Source organism: Anoplopoma fimbria, chromosome 14 (genome assembly GCF_027596085.1).
Source record: "Anoplopoma fimbria isolate UVic2021 breed Golden Eagle Sablefish chromosome 14, Afim_UVic_2022, whole genome shotgun sequence".
Lineage (NCBI taxonomy): Eukaryota > Metazoa > Chordata > Actinopteri > Perciformes > Anoplopomatidae > Anoplopoma > Anoplopoma fimbria.
The window spans coordinates 16,899,732-16,920,577 of record NC_072462.1 but is presented as its reverse complement, the minus strand read 5'-3'; the positions used below and the strand labels follow the sequence as shown (position 1 = coordinate 16,920,577).

The 20,846-nt window shown below is 38.9% G+C and overlaps 1 protein-coding gene across 2 annotated transcripts in view; it reads right to left on the bottom strand.

Annotated features, from left to right (window-relative positions):
- Positions 1 to 349: 349 nt before the first annotated feature.
- The window catches only part of rai14 (retinoic acid induced 14), a 36,803-nt gene continuing 16,306 nt past the window's right edge, over positions 350 to 20,846 (bottom strand). Inside the window, exons 3-21 of one of the 2 annotated variants that reach the window (XM_054612190.1) lie at positions 19,057 to 19,187; positions 17,569 to 17,657; positions 17,288 to 17,352; positions 16,233 to 16,290; positions 15,295 to 15,365; positions 11,375 to 11,481; positions 10,703 to 10,887; positions 9,708 to 9,733; positions 9,209 to 9,295; positions 8,322 to 8,411; positions 7,488 to 7,625; positions 6,849 to 6,950; positions 4,871 to 5,587; positions 4,226 to 4,695; positions 3,695 to 3,863; positions 3,416 to 3,583; positions 3,011 to 3,181; positions 2,815 to 2,880; positions 350 to 2,323 (exon numbers count right to left, since the gene is read on the bottom strand). In XM_054612190.1, coding sequence (XP_054468165.1) covers positions 2,237 to 2,323; positions 2,815 to 2,880; positions 3,011 to 3,181; positions 3,416 to 3,583; positions 3,695 to 3,863; positions 4,226 to 4,695; positions 4,871 to 5,587; positions 6,849 to 6,950; positions 7,488 to 7,625; positions 8,322 to 8,411; positions 9,209 to 9,295; positions 9,708 to 9,733; positions 10,703 to 10,887; positions 11,375 to 11,481; positions 15,295 to 15,365; positions 16,233 to 16,290; positions 17,288 to 17,352; positions 17,569 to 17,657; positions 19,057 to 19,187 — 2,997 coding nt within the window. In that variant the 3' untranslated portion in view covers positions 350 to 2,236. The remainder of the gene's footprint in view (positions 2,324 to 2,814; positions 2,881 to 3,010; positions 3,182 to 3,415; positions 3,584 to 3,694; positions 3,864 to 4,225; positions 4,696 to 4,870; positions 5,588 to 6,848; positions 6,951 to 7,487; positions 7,626 to 8,321; positions 8,412 to 9,208; positions 9,296 to 9,707; positions 9,734 to 10,702; positions 10,888 to 11,374; positions 11,482 to 15,294; positions 15,366 to 16,232; positions 16,291 to 17,287; positions 17,353 to 17,568; positions 17,658 to 19,056; positions 19,188 to 20,846) is intronic. The other variant, XM_054612191.1, reaches the window with a different exon arrangement.

The following is a 20,846-nucleotide window of genomic DNA, read 5'->3' as shown; positions in this document are numbered from 1 at the left end:
CAATTCTGCGTGAAAGTGGAAAAGCATAATAGGGCCACTTTAAAAACAATATCCTGTGTCTACTCAGGTTGTCTGTGTCTTGTATTCAATGTTTGAAAATCAGTTTATGCAAAGATGTGTGGGGCATTCTGAATCTGATTTGTTAATCTGTGGCGGCTTGTTAACGCATTTGGGCTGAGCACACTGTAGTTGTATGCATGACAAAATGACAAAAAGTTTTCATTTCAACCAGGGTATGATGAAATACTAAAGTAAATTAAGTAGTTAGCTTTCTTGTGAGGTACTTTTCACACATTTTGATATTAAAGAGATGTGAAACATAAAACAGACACACACTGTTACAGGTTCTTGAAAATGTATTAATGTGGGCAACAAAGCAGTTGGCAAATTCTTTTCACTGTCACTTCTAAAACAACCATCAAAGAATTGTTAATTTCTTTTCCCTTTCTTGTTAAAAAATATTTCAGTCAAGGCCTTGAGAGAAAGAGCTAAGTTGTTTGTGATATTCTACAGCCGATGAAGTGAAGCAAAAGCTGTACTCAGCGTCTAAGAAGTCTCAGTCAGGTGTAAATCATGTCGAGTAAAAAAAGTTCCTGAGTGAGATACAGGGAGTTTCATATAAAAAAATGAATTTAATCGGACTTAAGTTTAACAGCGTTAGTGTTGGGTGTGTTCTTAATAATCTCAAACACTGTTCAGAGGAAGGATCGATAGTAGTACAGTACTAAGGCAAAGGAGTGTGTTGTGAAAACAGTTCAGAAGCCTCTAGAAGACACGTTCAAAGAAATCCATTTTAAATGTATTCTGTACAGTGTATATCGGTACCTACAAAGAACACTGATAGAGATGGGAGTATCACAACTAGAAAGACAAAAAACATTCTCGGTAAATGCTAATAAATTAATAAGGAAGCCTGGTGAAATTGGCATCTACGACAATTGAAATTACTGATATTTAAGGTAATTTTCAGATGAAATAACTGCAGAGCCAGAAAAATACTGTCTGATTCCAGGCACGTGACAGCAGACTCAACAATTCTTTCGCTTTCAGCCAACACATTTTGCATGCTTTTCAAGTAAGGAGTAGCTAAACAAAAGAACGAAGTGTAAGATTAGACAAGAGCGGAATTCTCCTCTAAGTCAAAAAGACATAAATATTGAGCCCATACTGTTGGGCATTTGTTACAACTGAAATGTTTTCTTATTACAGTAGACAATCATATTCAACTCTTTATAGTAAAATATGAATTATAACAGGAAAATAGACTAATTCAGGTGTCACTAGACAAGAGTGCGTCGTTATACTCGAGGAAAATTAATTTCCTTCACATAAAACAGACACAAAACAAGGCCATCAAAAATACAGCTATCAAACCTCTTCAATAAAGTACAGTACTTTAGAAAACATGGCATGTAATACAATTTAGTAAAGTACATTTTTTATAAATGTTGTGCTAATACGAAAATAGCAATACAAACAGTATCATGCTTTTTTTCTTCAAAGAACAAAAAACATTTCTTTGTGATTTTGATGTTGGCGTTGAGCAAAGTCACATGCATTGTAAAGAGGGCACAAATAATTTAGACTATTAGGAAAATGTTGACAACCATGAAACCTTTAGACAACAAGTAAAATAATACTAACACTGTTGTATCATAAAACGGATACTACTACAGCAGTGCCAAGTGAGTCTTTTATACCTCTAAGCGCACATTGTAACAGAAACCAACCACATGAAACTTACTGTTTTCTGTGGACTGATTAGTACGCACTTACACGGTTCGTGTATGTTTATGTCAAAGTACACTCTTTGTAATATCGCAATGTCCAACTGCATGTGATTTAAGGTTAGTGCACATTGAGATTGTAGTGTTAACATGCACATACTGAGATTATACATTTGGCTTGAACTACTTGGTTCTCTCATTCATTTGAATGGTCAATTGGCTGATGTACAGTATCTTTATGCTGGGCTGGGGTTTCCCAAAAGCATTTTTCATCATAAGATTGATGATCTTAGTCGTTCAAAATTACATTAGCAAAGGCAATGACCATGGTTGTAAACCTATTCCTCAGTAACAAATACTGAAGGTTCCTCCAGAGGCACCATGTGTTGGCCTGGCTTGCAATCAGCACAAGCAACGTGTACATTCGGACTGGAGTAACTGTGGTGACGGCAGCAGTTCACTTCACTTTCGTCCACAACATGCTTTTGGGAAACCAGGCCCAGTGTGTCTTAGAAGGCCTCCTTGGCTTGGCTTGGCATCTTGCACATCATCAGGATTTGCTTCAAGGCTTTCTGGACATCCTCGTCCATCTGACCCTGAAAGCACACAGCACCAGTTCAGTTAAGTCACTAAAACAATACAACATTAGTAAAACCCAAATTACTAAGGGATTTAAAGTTTGCCTAAATACAAAAAAAGTTATATTTTTTCTCACAAAATGTCTCACATCCCACACTGTTGTGTTGATTTGTCCAGCTTTTAAGATGTCTGCTGCACTGCCACCCCAATAGAACGGTGGACCTCACTATGAACAGGTTTCAGTGGAACTTCCTATCACATTTGTAAAATGTTTTAAAACTAATTTCTCTGTCTTGTGAGTGCAGCTATCATATTAGGAAACCTTGGCTAATAAAACCAAAACTATGTCCATGGCTAGATACCAGTGAGAAATAATATATTTCTTCATACTGAGGTGAACCATTTGGTTGTTGCCTATGATGCAATGCAATGTGATACAAGAGGATGGAAAATATGTGTTGAAAACTTCACCTGCATGCTTTCTGTAAAAACTAATGAATGGATTTACCTGGACAGCATAGAGGAGGTGCATCCTGTAGACTGACACTATCTCATGGTGCTGCTTTTTTGACTCCTACAAAGAAAACATCAGGTAAATTACAAAAAAATTCACCTTTACATTTAAGAATTCAAACTACAGTGCATTCTTTCAAAATGGTTGTTATTGTGTGTCCTATCTAAACAATATGTGGACCAAATCTTACAGCTAGCTGGTACTGTAGTTGTTTGATCTGTTGCTGCAACGTCTCAAGCTGCTGGCTTAGCTGCTGGTTTTGCTGCTGTCTTTTGGAGGGAGAACCAGCACTGTAGGAGAGCTGTGATAGGCTGTTTAAGGCATCCTTCAGCTTCCCCACCTCCCGTGACAGGTCATCTATCTGATAGGGAAAAACATAAAACATGCAATTAATGAAACAATGAACTTTGCAGGGTGAGGTCACAGAATAAAAAAAAGGTCCTGATAAGACAAGTTTAGGCTGACTCATGCAAAAAAAAAGAAAAAAAACCACGACCAATAAATCATGTTATTAAGTAGAGTGTTGGACAGACATCACTGAAATGTCAAGTACTGCAATAGTGATGCTACTTCTGCAAAACAGATTATCACTTACCCTCTTGTTTTTTTCTCTCTCTGAGGCAACGTGGTTCTCCACCAGCTGTTTGAGCTGACACACAGCATCCTGGGACTCCGCCAGCTTGGTGGTCAGCGTCTGGTTCTCCTTCTCCCTCGACATCATCAGCTCCTGCAGGGCCTCCCGCTCTGCACCATTCTCCCGTGCCTGATGGATGAATACGTGTGGATAGGTATGTTTAAGAAATACATGGTATGGAAAGATAAACCGTCAACGCTTAAACGTTTTTGTTTTTTTATCCCCTTCTTTTCTTCTCACCTTCTGCCACGCATCAGTGGCCTCCAGAGCCATCTCATCCTGCTTTCTGAGGGCCCCCTGGAGGAGCTGCGTCAGACGGTTCACCTCGCCCTCCAGCTGCTGTTGAGAAGTGTCGTGCTCGGTGCGGGAGACAGAATCATCTGGGGTAACATCTTTCTCTGCAGTCAGCCTATTGTGAAATAGACACAAGAAAGTCATGGCCTGTTCACTACAGTAGGAGAAACATCTTCGCCTTTTAGACCCCACACACTGTATTATAAACTAGTTATGGAGTAAAAAGTACAATATTTTCCTCTGAAATGTAGCAGAGGAATTGACTGTAGCATTAATGCCAAATACTTCAGAAGTATGCTAAAATTGTACAGTGTTAAAGTAAATGTATTTAGTTACATTCCTCCACTGCTTTTCTGATTGATTATATACCATTCAATAAGCCCCACTTCCACCTCAGCATCAGGCTGAAGTCTCCAGTATAAGCAGAAAAAGATGGACTATAGACCAGGTATGACGTTAGTTTTCTAGTTTCCTCACCTGTTCTGAAGAGCCTCCACCTGCAAGATTTTCTGGTGTAGCTGCTCTTTCAACGTCTCTGACTGGCTTTCCAACTCTTTGATAGCATTTCCCAGAGATGACATCACCTGTGTGTGGTCGGCGAGGGTCACAGAGTTTTGTGCCTGAGCCTCTGCTTCCTGCTTCAGCAGTGAAATCTCCTCTAGAGCAGCCGAGTGCTTCTTCTCCGTCTCACCTAGCAACGTCTGCAGCTCCTCCACCTTTATGTTCAGCACCTCGACCTGCTTTTCTTCTGAGGAGGGAGATGAGTCTGCTCTGCTCTCGGCCAGCTGTTTCTGTGCAGCACTTAGCTGACTTTTGGTTTCACTGAAGGAGTGTGAGAGTTCCAGCAAGCGGCGCTGCAGCCCAGCGATTACCTCATTTAGCCCAGCTTTCATTTCTTCAAAGTCTTTGGCTGCTGCTTCAACTGGCACTGTGCCCCTCAGAGCCTCCTAAACAACAAGACAGGAGAAATTAAAAGAGGACATTTTTTATTGATTTCAAGAAGTAACTGATGTACAGCAGGTAGAATACATTAAATATAATAAATAGAGAATTAATGTTGAAGCAATATAGTCGTAGTATAGTCGTACAGAAGTTCAGAGAGAAAAAGCGGCCCATATTTACCTGGAGCATCCTTATCTCCTCTTGTGCCTCCTTGTACAGCCCCTCAATCTGTGCAGTCCTCTGTTCTTTCTCCTTTAAACTCCGTCTTTCCTCCTCCACCCTCCTCAGGGCCTCCTCCAGCTGTCTGATGCGTAGAGCTGCGTTCTCCTGCTCAGATCCCGATTGGACGAGCAGGGCCCTCAGCTGTTTTACTTCATGTTCAAGTGTGGATGATGTTCGTCTCTGAACCTCCTGTTTCTCCATTAGCTCACCTCCTCCCCTTTCCATCTGCAGCCTCAAATCCTCCACCTCCTCCACAGCTTGGTGGTATCTCTCTTGAGTGTCTGTCAGCTTTGACTGAAGCTCTGCGAGACTCTCCATCAACTCTTCCTCTCTTCCTTTCTCCCTCACGCTGTCATCCTCTTCTCTTTCTCTGCCTCGCTCAGGTTCCAGCTGGGCATGAAGCGAGCGGTTCTCCTTCCTGGTTTCTAGCAGTTTTACTTGAACGCTCTCTAGCGCCTGCCTCAACAGTCTGATCTCCTCTTTGCTCCCTCCTCTCCCTCCTTCACTCTCTTCTTCCTCTCGTCTGACAGAAACACCACCTGAACCGTCTTCCCTCTCCACTTGTGGCAGTGACTCAAACTCATCCTTGGTGGAGTGGAAGGAGGAGTTGGAAGCCATGCTGTTTGGACGACTGGTGTCATTCAGGTCTTCGCTTGCTTGGAGGGATGGATGTTTCTGTGAGGTGAGGGATTGAAAAAAAAAAACATCACTAATAAAGCACAGTATGAGGTAAAGGTATGTGCCTGTCTTTACGCAGAGGGGAACAAAGACCAAGAAAAACAGCAAATTCTCCCATTCACTTTGGCATTTTTTGCTCAAGTAAATGATTCAAATTATTAATTCAGACAAATTTTCAACTAATCAAATAATCAACTAATCATTGCAGCCCTAATAAGGGATCATTTCTTGCATAGAAAAAACTGAAATTAGAAAAGGACAGGGAATAATTCTTTGAGAATTATTGGATTGATAATTTCTGATATCTTTATGATTGGTTGGAGCTAATTTGTAAATTACGAAAGTAAATTAATAAAAATAATAGGCTTGAAGTGTAAAAAAACACAGGGGGCTTCATGAGACGTCTATTTCGTGAGGCAGACAGACATCAAAAATGCTTTCTAATTGAGGACATTAAATTTGCCTCTATACACCCAAGTTTCTGATTGTATTTCTATTTTAATATTTAATATTTTTAAATTAATAGATTAATTGTTTTGACAGAAAATTTGTCTGCAACTATTTTCATTTTTCAACAGAATGTATATTTGTTGTATATGGTAGTAAACAGAATAACTTTGGGTTTTTCACTGACAAGCAATCTGAATAGGTAACTTTGGGTTGGGGAAAACTTTCCCTGCTATGTTCAGAGATTTTAAAGAGGATTAATAAAGAGTTAGTTTTGTACGGAGGAGGATACCTTATCATTTTGGCTAACTCAGACTACTGAAGCCTCACTATCTTAAGTTTAACATTTAAACTTTTATTATATATTTTTCTCTTGAAAGAGGACTGTTGATTTCCTCCCCATCACTTTCACTGGAATAGCATTAGAAGAAGATCTCTTCAAGCCAGTGTGGACATGAGGGATGACCGATACATCTTTAAATGTACATATGAACATGTGAGTATTGTTTTAAGTGAAACAGATTTGTAAATATGTGAACCTATTTATCTTGTGCTTGTATTTTTTTCTTAAAAAGTGACTTTTATGGATTCATTTAATTTGCTAATTCTATTATTATTATTATTATTATTATATTACTACATTATTTTTCATTGCCTTGTAATATCCAAATTAAAACAGAACTTAAAAAGGTCTTGTATAAATTGTTTTCTATAGCTTAGGTTCTAACATACAGTGTAATGCCCTCACCTTGAGTATGTTCATTCATTGGTTTATGGATAACTCATGAGCGTGACTGAATGAGTTACATACCTTATGTTTGCTTGCAAGTTGCTGATTCTCCAAAGTTAGAGCAGTAATCTTGGCTTGCAGAGCAGAAACCAGAGCTGCAGATGCTGTAAAACTGTGCTCGACCTATCAACACATACATACACATACATTCACATGCAGAGGCACACAGAGACAGAAAAGCAACGTTGAGGACCACTAGCTGCCTACTGAAAAACAAAAAACGAGTTTTGACACGTCTGAAGCTTAGGCTAGACCTCCTACAAGAATGCCCAAGGTGAAAAGGTTCAGCAGTACACAGCTGTCTGTTGTCAGAGTAAAGTATTACACTCACAAAAGCAATGTTGATTTAAGATTTTAACGACCAGAAAGACTTTTAGTTCTACTTTTAGAAAAAAAAAAAGCTAAGAATGTATCAACATAGCCACCATGTTAAATATCTGTTTATCTAGCTCAAAAGTTTTGTTAATTCTCCCAATCAAAATCAAAACTTTAGTTGGACTGGGTAGAAGAGTCATCTGCAATATGTTTATACACCAATAATTATATTCAACGCATGTGCTCTACTTTTCAAACTGAAAGTCTGACGTAATTTACTTGTAGTCTGTACAAGTCACAACATCTGTTTTCAAATCTGCTCATCTGTCATATTTATATAGTCACCTTTGTTTCCATTTCGGGCCCAGTCAGCCTCTGCTCCACCGACTGCTTCAGGTCTTCGATTGTCTCCAGCAACATGTTTCTCTCTTCATGGAGCTTTTCAACCTCCTCTCTCAGTGTCGTACCTTTAACCTCATCCTCCTTTGAAATGAGGAAAAAGGAGGAGTGGCGGGAAAGAAGAGTGGGAGGAGAGAAGAGAAAGGGATGGTCGAGAGAAGAGAGTAAAGGTGAGAGGAGGACGAGGGGAAAAGGGTTTGAATGTTGAAGGCAAGAATTTAGCTTATTGGCACATGGGATTCAACTGTATCATAAACCACAATACTACTATCTACAAAATGTCTCCCTCTGGAGTTAAGCATATTTGTCATTCCTGAACACATCTTTTCATGTTTTCAATCAACATTCACACCTGAAGACTAATTTGCACAAACCTTTATTGATAAATACAATGAAGTTGCTGGTGCAACGTTTAACAATATTGAGATTTAACAACCTTATAAATGTATTATACCTATTTGTGTATTCAAGCCTTCTTAATTTTTTTTTTTTTTACCTTTTCATATAAATTGAAGTTACTAAATACTATTCTGTATTCATTCTATGGATCCTGTGAGTCTCCTTATTGCTATTATATTACCACTGGTACAGGGTCAGTGCCCTTTTCTTGAAGTTTGGGGCTTATAGAATATTTAAAAGTTATATAAATAAATTTAACATTAATATAACTTTTTATTTTATAAAAGCTCTACAGAAAGAATGTTGTTGTTGAAACATCAGCTTATGGAATTTTTCTTGAGGTTATTATATAAGACTGTATTTTTATATGCTTTATTTTACCTTGTAGTTGAATCTTTTGGGAGTGTCACTATAGTTGGATCCAGGGGTCCCAGTGGAGATCAGGACTGAAGGAGAAGAGGGTCCCGAGCTCTGAAGAAGGGTGAAGTTAATTAGTTTTGGGATTTGGGACTTTTCATGATTTGGTCATGGATTAAAAAGTCAAGATTTGTTCTTGAGCAGCTTTAAGAACAAATGAGTGCAATGTGTTTGTGATCTGTTGGAACAGAAACTTAAGGAATAAGATTCATAATTTAAGTGTCCCGTTAAAACAGTTAAGTGCCCTAGATGTTATGAAGAACAGTTTTAAATCCTAAACTCTCGAAAACAAAAAGCAGATTAGTATATAAATTCATTGAACATACATCCAGATAATACGATAGACGAGTAGGCCTGTCATGATAAATTGTTTTGTTGGATGATATATATTGTCCCAGAAAAAATTGCAGTAAAAGATATTATAGTAATTTTAAGATAAATTTATGCTACTGATATAATAATTATATTAAAGCTAAATAATGCGAGTACAAAATATTAAATATCCTTAATAAGTAAAACATTGAAAACAAGAACACAACCAAAACCATAAAGAAAAACATGCAATGTCTGCGTAATGCCCAAATCTTGTAATTGAAGGGAAATGCTTAATATTCTGGCATCATGTTTGTGAAAACTGTCAGACATTCTTTTGTAAAAAAAAAAAATCACCCATGCAAACACGACCATTAATATCGTACTATAAGCCAATGAAGTTATTATTGTGATGGGTCGACAGACCAAACACATACAGGTCTGACTACTCATTTTATGAATATACTGCAGACGTGCATTAATATAAAGAGTGGCATACTGATACAAGCAGACAGATAAAAAGAAAGACATGCGTTTACCTGCAGTGGGCTAATAGGAGGTGGAGGTGCTTTTCGTTTTTTGGGAGTTGTGATCCGTTCATCACTTAGTTTAGCTACTTGATCATGCTGAGGAGCCAGCAAAGAGACAAGAGAAGAAAGGCAAAGAAAAGAGAGAAAAGGTAGGGATTCAGTGCTGGTTAGTAAGAGGAGGATCAATCGATCAGAGCTACAGTAAAACTTCTGTTTTGTTTTCCCAAAATAGCAAGTAAGAGATTTTCTACAAGCTGAGATATTTGCTATTGACACACAAGAAAAAGCTGATACTAAACTACAGTCCATGAGTTGTAGCTACACAACAGAAATTAGAGGAAATTGGCTTCAGCTCTTCTTCACTATGAATCACAATATTGTACAAAATAAAATTTAGACTACTAATAATCGATGGTTGTTTTATGATCAGAGGTTTTAGTAACTGTGATGGCCTATTTGTGAGGACCTCTAAAGAAAAGTTTTGAAAAGAAGAAGAGTGCTGTGTTACCTGAGGACTTCTAGGAGACTTTATATCTGTTAAAAAAAGACAAGAGGAACATCACAAATTGACGGAATCAAATAGAAGTGATAATTAAAGATTCCTTTTTGGATACTTTACAATTTCTAGTACATGTGACATTGCTTTCATAGAGAGAAGCTTACACCAAACATTTAAAGAAAAAGAAAAACAACACCGAGAGAACACCTCCAGGTGGCAGCACAAATCTCTACCACACAGAGGTGATACATTTGTGTGCATGTGTGTGTAATGGGGGCAAACAGCTGGTCAGCAACCATTAAATAATAAGCTCAGTAAGTCTCCAGGGAAATTATGTAAGTCAATGCAACGTCCTTAAAAGGTTCTCTGAACGATCTTGGGGGCAATAATATAGCATCAAAAAACAATTCGCTATCTAAAATTGTAGTTGAGTAATGTCTACCTGATCAGAGAAGTCCCTCTCCCTCTGTGTGTTGTAATCCAAGCTTCACTGTGCTTTGTTTACATAGCAGGCCAACTGTATGTGCCTTTTATTGAATGTAAGTGCATGTGAGCATGTCCAACTGGCTAGATTACAGCTCATTAGCAGCTGTCCAGACCAACGGCATTGTCCTAGAAGTGTTACGTCCCAACTTCCGGTTCCCCCTCAGGTAAACACTGTTCTGTCAGCACTGTCGCCTTAGTTTGCACTGTTAGCGCTGTAAGTACCTTTAGCTGTGAGCCACAGGCACGCTGTCATGTTGAGAGCCTTGTGGCGGCAATAAATATGCTCTGAATGTCAAATTTAGCACCTTGGTAAGATACAAAACAAGTTTGTGTGTTTGTGTGTGTGTGTGTGTGTGTGTGTGTGTGTGTGTGTGTGTGTGTGTGTGTGTGTGTGTGTGTGTGTGTGTGTGTGTGTGTGTGTGTGTATAAGGCCCAAAAATTGTCACAACAATGTAAATACACATCAACATTTGCCTTCTGCTGCCTCAAAGCTCACACAGTGAGTGTGTGACTCTTACCAGGAGCCTGTTGTCTGTTTAAGGCAGCAGTGAGGGCAGTTTTGACCTCAGAGTTGCCCAGCAGCTTGGTGTAGTGTACGACATCATGGCCTTGTGAGTCTACTGCCGACAGATCTGCTCCTCGCTGAACCAAGACTTCAACAACAGAAACGGCATTTGACTCGCTAGCCAGCATCAAGGCTGTCCTGCAACACAGAATAGAAAAATATATTGATTACCAATGCAACATATATAGCCAACATCCTAAACGTGTCTTTAAAGTGCTTAATTTGAAATTCAGAGCATGTCTATGATTTGGGGAATGGCTTTCACACGGCTCTCAATATTAGGCTGCCATTATCGGCGGTAACCATCGTATGAGCTCAGTTCAGAGCTGCTTCAATTAGCTAGCCAGTGGGGCGCACAAAATGGGACTCAAATAGACTACCATGTACGAGCAGCTGGACCGGCTACTTAAACAAAGCACAGAGCAGCTTGGATTACAACACACACAGAGGAAGAGTGAGTTCATTCTCTGCCCAGGTAGACATCACTCCAGTATATCTTTACATTGCAAGAAGCTTTTCGCCGTTATATTAATGCTCTGATTGTCGAATTTAGCATCTTTAATTAGTCATCACTGCTGTTACACATCATTTCTGAAGTTTCAGTGTGTCTTGACTTTGTTTGTACCTGCCACAGTTGTCAGAAGTGTTGATTTCAGCGCCGCAGTCCAGCAAAGTGCTGCACACCTCAGCATGAGCGTGTTTGGCTGACAACAGCAAAGGGGTGAGCCCATCCTTTGGAACAAACACATTATACACATTAGTATCGCTAAAATCATCCTAGGGAGGGACCACAAACCAACATAACCCACACCTACATAACTTATCTCTTGTGACATCAGGACGTGGGCCTGGACATGAAGTATGACAAGTGTTTGTGGGGTGAGAGAAATCTCAGATCCATGTGAAAAATAAGTGGATGGCTCCTAAATTAATTTCCCAGCAGATAAACAGAAAGCCATAGTTGTTTCACTTTCTGGAGAGGCCTAGACTGTTGGGAAAATCCCGAAAATTATATATTTACAGTTCTAAATGTAGGGGCTGACTCAGTGGAGTTTATTACCCTGTGTTGGGTAACTGAGGCAGTATTTTATGCAACGTAATCCCATAATTTTCACCAGGATTGACAGATCCTAACCCCAAGGATGACATTTAACCTAACCTTACCATCTATGACCTAAATCTAACCGAAACATTTGATTGGCTGGGCTTGTGGAGGGCGGTGTACAGCCTGGAAGGAGCTGCTGCCACATCATCTTCACTTAGATGACATTAGAACTGAAAATGAAACTGTATAAATAGACATTCCCACAGTTCATTTATATTAAACAAAGGGGGGAAAAAAGTCATTTCCAACTGAAAAAAAGCAAAAGACTGTTAAGAAACAGTAAAGTGTGTCAGCATAGCTTTGTGTTTTATATAACAAGGCTGCTGCTTCAACACACCACAGAGAACAAAACTATGTTGTGGGTTCCTCTGAGCTCTGCTAAAGACTTTAACAGCCCCGTGTCTGCTCTGCTCTGCTCTGCTCAGTCTGTGTTTCTACTGAACAGTTTCTTCTCTGGAATCTAAAACACAGAAATATGTTTTTCACCTCATGGTAAACGATTCAATGTCTGTGTGGATGAATGTGAGAACACAGGTGTATACATGTTTGTCTACACTGGAGTTATGTTTACAGCTTGCTGCCATCTTGTCAGTTTAAAGCCAGAATACCAAATATGGGCAACGAGGTAAAGACTTGGTAGAGCTGACGTCGAGCTGCAACCATGGCTAAGTGTGATAATTTGAGAGGCCTGTCAATCAAAGAAAAGGCACACAAACATGCCCCTGTTTAAAACTTAATACACGCCTTCATAATAAAAGCAACTCTCTGTGGTGAATGCTACAAATACTGCACATACACTAGAACATGTCTGTGTGTGTCACAGCCTTGTGACTGAATATTTAATAAGTAGAACATGACAGACTACTTTAAAAAGGGCATTTTTTTCATACCAACTCTGACTCATGAGAATTGACATATGAGTGGAAGAGGTCGTTGTGCTTGCTCTATCACTGTATGTGCTGCTGAATGAGGGGTAGGCTGAGGGGTACTATAAACCCAACTATTTTGGCATGTGAACCTGTAAAAAGAAGCTATGTCTATTTGTGACCGCTCCTCATGTTGCTCATGTCTGTGAGCTGTGAACTGTCGAAACAAAAAGTGATCAGATTAATTTCAATAATTACAGAGGCCTGAAGAGATGATACTATCCATAAAAAAATGAAAAAACAGTCAAATGTTGTGTGACAGAATGTTTTTTTTTTCTTTCCTATCTTGTCTTAGGTTGGGAATCATTGCTAAAAGCTCAATCCGAAAACCATAAACTTCTATTTCAGTATTCGGGAAAGTAATGAATCACTCACCAAAATACTTCCTGGTATGTGGATGTCCACATACAACCTATACTATACATGTATACTGTCATCTTGTCATTGAGAAGTCTTAAGGCTATGATTTACAATCTCCCTGCAGCACATTGCAAACTGTTATTAACATAAACAATGAAATCAACTCCATGAACTGCTGCGCTAACGTGACAGCTAACATTTTGATTAGTGTTTTCAGTGTGTACTACGAATTCGCATGATATACCTGATCACAGTTTAGATGGTTAGACTTCTTCAATTCAGTCATATGTATTCAACATTCTTTAGTAGAGTTAGACAGATATTGTCCAGCCCAATAAATTGGCCAATATTAGCTATTTGCAGATATGAACATGCTTTTGTTGTGTTTATACATTTAACAGAAATTACCATTGGTAGACATATGTTCATGGGATTTTGTAAACTCCCAAATATTGATGTCAGTATCAGCCTCAAACATCAAGTATTGTTAGACTATACTCGGTATATTATCAGCTACATAACTCATGTTCCTTTTGTAGTCTTCCAAGTTCCTTTGACCCACTCAAACCAAACGCATTGATGCCAAACAATTACCAGGCCACGTCTGTGAATTGTGTCAATGCCGACTTTCTTTTAAGTAATAGAGAAATATATTTATTTCCAACTGAAAACATAAGGAAGCATTTACACTACATAGTACAACTGTCTCCGAGCAGAATTTATGTTTACATTTACTTGATTTTCTATAAACATTCCTTGTCCAACATATGTGAGACCTGGCAGATGTTCCTCTGTTTCTTTCTATATCTCGCTGTGTTTTAATTTAAGTCAAATATAGATCAGGTAAAGGCATTCGTTACAGCCATGACTTATGCCTGAAGCTAACAAGCTGGCATGTTCTGCTCAGAACAGAAACAGCAATACGTTCCAGACGACTTTGTGGTTCTCAGTCCTTTTGTGCACTAACAGCAAACAGAGCTGCTCACATCTCACACACATAGCTGCATATGTTTATGGCTGGAGAAGTGAATGATCACATTTTGTCTTCCTGTCAACGGAAAACTGCACTAGAGCACTGTCTCTCCACTACAAAACACGGTTTGTCGATTGCTCGAGAACACATAAATATATGCTTTGTTGACATATTTTTAGTGAAATGCGTAATTTGAACATGCAGGTTTGGTTTTTCTAATGGTACAGACAATGCATCATTTTGCTCTACAAGTTTTGGATTGATGAATAGGAAATGTTTAAAATCCTTTTTAAAACCCCAAAAGTGGGTGCATGAACAATGTTCAAAAAGCCATAAAATACAACTCATCATAGACTTAAACAAGCATGAGGAGGAAAAACATGGGTGTTTTAATTAGAAATAAACATAACATCTTTACATGTCAGCTAAGAGACCACTCTGTGTGTGTTTATCTCCAACAGGCCAGCTGTGGCATGATGATAAAAAAGGGAAATAAATGGACAACACATTCTCTTATCCATTTCTTTGCTCTCTTTTTCTATTACACACACACACACACACACACACACACACACACACACACAAAACATATCACACTCACACACCCCAGTTGGGTAAAAACCACAGGCATGGAGCTTCACTGCAATGGAGACCACATGTCTGCGGCTTGAGAGATGAGTTCCCACAGTACACTGACCCCCTACCTCACACACATTCACACATACATACACATGCACACAATTACATTAATCAATCATTAAACGGAGAAGGACAAACCAGAGGAAATGTCAGATAATGAGGATCCTTCATAATATAGATGTACTGCTGTGAGAGAGAGCTGAAGCAAATTCAAAACAATATTGTTTTACCTCTGCTAAAAAGCACATAAAGGGATGAGGACCAAACTATAATTAGGGAGATAAGTTATTGGACATGAATAAATAGCATGCTGTTGCAAACACAAGGCCAATAGAGAAGTAAATATTAAAGAAAATCCAAACAGTGATAGACCTTCCTAGAACAAATTCCTCTCTGGAAATTACACAGTAGAAAATTATATGAATGAGACTGAATGGAGCATTTCTGTGGTTTTTATACTGTTTCAGATCCCCCTTACTACCCTGCCAGGAAAATAAAGTTTGAGAAAGAAAGAAAGTGGTAGTAATAATCTAGTTACATACCGCATCTTTCAGGTTGATGGGACTTTTTAGTTCACACAGCAGTTGGACGGTCTGGATGTTTCCACTGGCAGCTGAGAATTCAAAAAAAAATAAAACAGTGAGAAAGTCAGTCATGAAGAAGCACTTACATTTTTAAATATCTTTTAAAGGTTTCTTAATTTATTTTGCAAAGCAAGGGTGATACGTATAGTTTGTGTTCTAAACAGTTTGTATGTTCAAGAATCCTTGTCTATGGTACCTCGTGTACATGATTTTTATGTGACAAAATGTTGATCACAAAAAAGCACAAAGGTGTTCAGAGATAACAGTGTGGTTTAGACAAGTTAGTTCTAGTGTTTAATTTGGGGAGAAATGTATCTCATCTGCTCCCCTCTCTGATTTCCAAAAGACCAAACATGATTGGACTTCATCTACTCTTCTTTTTCAATAAAAAAAAAAAAAACATAGGCGCTACTTATGGAAGTTGGACTGTTGCAACACTCGGCTGACACTCGTAGGCCATTGCCTTTACTTTTAAAGTGCAACATTGACAGACAAAAAAAGAAATCCAATAATTTATCTAAACAGCTGCCAACTTACATCACCATTGTGATACGAATTTAAGAGAAGCTCAAAAGAGATCTGTCATAGTAATCTTTTTGGAGACAGAAGGTGGCAGCTCATGAAAAATGTATGAGGTCTGTGAGAATCTTCCCATCACTAACACATTGTTTGGTTTGAATAAAAACCTGATAGAGTATTATGGGAACTTTTGATTGAACAAACTAGGATGGAATCACATTTAATCACTTAATTTCAAATATGGTAGCGGATTTCATCCAAATAAAATCAGAGCTTTAACTTAATCTCAGATATTTTCCCACGTCCTTGTCTAAGCAGACTAATCTTCAATAAAAGCCCTTCTGTTTGATTAACCCTCGGAGCACTGAGACACTTACCAGCGTGATGCAGAGCAGCCTTTCCTGAGCCGTCTACAGCATCGATAGGACATTTACTCTGGAGGGGAAACAAAACCATATTGTTAGATTTGAATGTATGCCAGTACATACATTCAAAACTGTGAAAGAAAAGTTCCTTTGTTAAATGCTCTTAAACACATTTTTTTTGTGTCAGTAGTCTGTGACATGCAATATATTTTGAACTTGCTGTGTCTATCGGCTTATTTAGTGAATTCTTACATTTCCCAGAATGACTTTCTAAACGTTAAATCTGTCCAAATAATTCCCAAAACTCAAAATGTCACCTGGCTGTATTTTATAATGCATTTACATGTTTTTGTTCTTCTCTCTCCATAGATGACCAGCTACAAGTTTTAGGAATAATATCATTATTTGTGGCAACAAACTGGCATTATTTGGTACAACTGAAAATTGTGTCAGAATGTTAAAGTAAAAGCAGTTTGGGGCACACATGCAAATGGTGTTTAGAGCTTTAAAATTGTTGCTATGTAGACCAGCAGACTCAGATGGATGTTTGTTGCTGAGATGCTGCAGACTGTCATGGGATAGTTAGGTCAGCAGATCACAGCAGGAAGAAGTGTGTGTGTGTGTGTGTGTGTGTATGTGAAAGTGTGTATGTGTCTCCTCCTGTGAAGATCTGCTGGGATACAATCAGCAGGCTAAAGAAACGAAGCTGTGAAACTGTCTGATTTAAAACACATTAACGGAATAGTGAGACTTTTCAGAGAGTAGGTTTCATATGGTTTATGCTCCCGCTTTCACACATTCCTTATTGGCTACACAAAGTAATGCGTCCAAGAATAAGGCCTGCAAGTTGATAAGCTACTCTGACATTAAAAATTCTTAGTTCCATATTTCTGACACTTTTTTTTGTTCAATAAATCTTGAAAACATTTCTCTGAACCCAAAACACCGTAGAAAACACATGTAGTATGTTATCACTTTGGAACCATAGTGTCTGTAAAATGGCATGTGTTGAATTATTTTCATGGCATTCAATATATCATGGCAATTCTAATCTTTGTTCACCTTACCTGAATGAGCTTTTTGCAGCACTCGGTGTGATTGTTTTTGGCAGCCAGGTGCAACGGATTTAAACCTGAACAGAAATCAAGAAAGACCATAGTTTAGAACTTCATTAGGCCAAAGACTTTTGTGACAAATTGGATAAAATGAAAAAGATGACAACCTCATGAAAGCATTTATAGGTGGCGCTAGTATGTGGACACAACATTACACTTTTTTTGATTGCATTTGTGCAGAAATCCCAATTCTAACAATCCCCTATATTTTCTATCAATACTGTAGTACATACCTGCAGCATCAGTGATTGACAGGTCAGCTCCATGGGCCAGGATGACAGAGAGGCAGTCTGTCTGTCCTCGGGCAGCTGCCACATGAAGACTGGACACAAACACCAAGCAAAGAACAACTTGGAAACGCAATAACTATCAGTCATAATATCACAACAGCAGAGATGTTTGTACGACAGCCATTTTACATATTTGCTAGCTTTCGGAGTAACATTAAATCTCTCATGACGTGGGAACTTCAACTTACTTGAAAACCGCTTCTTTGCAAAATAGTGGCATCTACAATGCTCATACAGCAGACTGTAAAACAACGACTCTTAACTCTTACACCTTATTGTCCGTTTGTGCTTTTGTGTGTAGTGGGCAATCAATACAACCCCTTTCCAGCTCAGCGAGCAGAATGAAAAAAGCACTACGCATGCCCAGCATTCCCTTGGTGTTTGTGTGTACTTGATACACACCCACACTCTTACACACTCGCACAGCTATACCCACATGCCTTTCAATCAGGTTGTATCACCATAGAGATACTGTAGACTACTCCTTTGTGCGTCCTGAAAAGATTTGAGCGCTGAGATCCCAAACTACCACATTCATCGTGATTTTCAAAGGCTGTGAGTGTGCATCTTTATGTGTGTTTCTGGGGTATAGTCACACACACAGAGAAAAGGCCAAGGATGTGAACTACTGATGGAACAAGCCAAACCTGTGTATTTGTTTGAGCATGTGAAAATCTGCACATTCGTTTCTCCTTGCATTTTTTCTTGTTTTTTGGTGTTCCTGGCTCTGCGTGAGCCGCTCAACACATTTAGGTCAGCGGGTGTTGTGTTTCAAAAAAGAGAAAGGAGGTCAAATATTAACACTGAGCCGCTCTGTTATCAACAATCTCTACTGGTGAGGCAACAAGCTTCACCGCCTCTGCAGAAATTAACCAGCTCTCAAAACACTGAATGTCAGGGAGGCTGAGTGAATGGATGAAAATGTCAACCTTTGAGGAACTAAGAAAACCGGCTGTATTTTTAGATTGGTCATTCATTTTTTAACATAGTGCTGTGGAGCGTGAAAGTAGTTACATAAGCCCACGACTTGAGATTTTGAGCACTGGCTGCAGCCATATGTAATCCTAAAACTTAAAAGGAAATCTTAAAATCATCAAGACTGGATAATGTTTCTCTAAAATGTAATACGCCCATTTTCATTTCACCACAATCACAGTAGCTCTTATCACACAATTGTTATTAAAGCATGAGCTAAGTGCCAGATTGCGCCTGACAACCTGCAGATGTATTTACTTGTCGGATATTTCTAAACCAGGCTAAACTATATCAGTGTAGCAGTGCCTTTCTTTTTTTATTGAAGTTGTTTTCCCCAGCTCATACAGTCCGCGTCCGCCATTGCAGAATTGTCTCCGTCCTAAAAAATGTCCTTGATTGCTACATCTGCACCACATTTTCCTCTATTCTTTGGTAGATAATGGTAAGAATGCTTACGCTGATTTGCCCTCGCCATCCAGCTTTACAGCGCTGGCCCCTTTCTTGGCAAGAAGTGATGCCACCTTCTCCACCTCGCCATGCTCCACCGCAGCAAGCAGGCGCTCGTCGTTCTTGTTCCACTCATTGACCTAAAAGGGATGATTTGAAAAAAGGAGGGAAAGACACAACCATGCATCATTATCATAAATACATTATTGTTATGTATGTATCCATGGTTTTAAGTCTGGTTTTAAGACTGTAATATCAGTCATTTATGTTACAACTAATAATACTGTATGCCTTCCCAAAAGTGATGGGCATCGTTAGACATTAACACATTTTACTCTGCAGCCAAAATGGCAGAGATGCCCTTAATGTGAGTAATGTTTCTCAGAGGCTGAGAATGTTTTTTTGGCTCTGCTATGGTCCACACAAAAGAGAACATTTGTCTTCATATGTGAGAACACACACACACACACACACACACACACACACACACACACACACACACACACACACACACACACACACACACACACACACACACACACACACACACACACACACACACACACACACACACACACACACACACACACACACACACACACACACACACACACACACACACAGCATCCAGTGAAGACACACTCACTGACAGAAACATACACAAACCAAAAGGCCCCACATTTGTATCACTGACAGGCTGTTCAGATAGAGAGATATCAGCTAATGGAAAGCTTCAAGCATTATCCCCATACAGAGAAAGTTCACACAAAACATGGCACAAAATACATCACAGTAAGCTTTGAGAGCTGTCCACAACAGCATTTACCTCTGGAGAATAAACAAACGTACATAATTAAAACACATTTACAATGACCATGTAAAAAGGATGATGGATGCAAATTATAATCAACGATATAGGGAGTATCAAATTATGGGATTAAGTAGCTACTCGTTTGAAATAAATTGTGTTTAAATGGTTGGTAAAGGAGCATGTTGTTAATTAATTTAGTTTCCTTAACTTGATAACAGAGTTAAAAGGCCAAACATTTTGGCAGCACAAGTTAATAAGTCAGCTCTGTCTGCAACCATCTGTGCATATTAGGATGCAGCACAGTATTAGATTTGACCCGATAGCCTAATGACCTACACATGATAAGGGCGCTGAACTCTCTGACTCCAGAAATACTCGTGGTGGCAAACTGTACCTCTATTTTCAGAGAGCAATAAGCCGACATAGCAATACATGGTGTAAATAGCCTCTGTGGCAAACACCCAAATGCAATCGCTGCAATACATTTTGCACAGCTGGTGGAAAATTGCTGGGCTATAAAAATCCCTTCTGTCACTGAAACAGCTAGGATGACCAGTGAGCTCTGCAGCCTTAGCCGCCGAGTCATTGATGTGGACCAAAGAAAAAATTAAAAATACTAAAGCATGCTAAAGTTTTTTAAACTAAAAGTGAAATCGAAAATGACTGAGAGCAGAAAAATGTTTTTGCTTTTTTGGCCACAAGCTCTGGAAAATTGTTGTAAACCTACACACATTCTTTGTGATCCAAAGCTTCAAAGCACTAAAGCAGGAACTGATACTATTTAGGAGGTGGTGTAAGACGAGAAAGTTCTCTGACAGACTGGAAATAACAGATTGGTTATAAAAACACTCGGAGCACTGACAGACATGTGAAAAAGATATATGAATCTACCAGGTGCCTCTCCATGTCTGTGGTGAGCATACTTCACCAAGTAAACCAAGTCAAATGTGCGGTCAGACATGTTTGAAAACAAAACACTAATTTGACC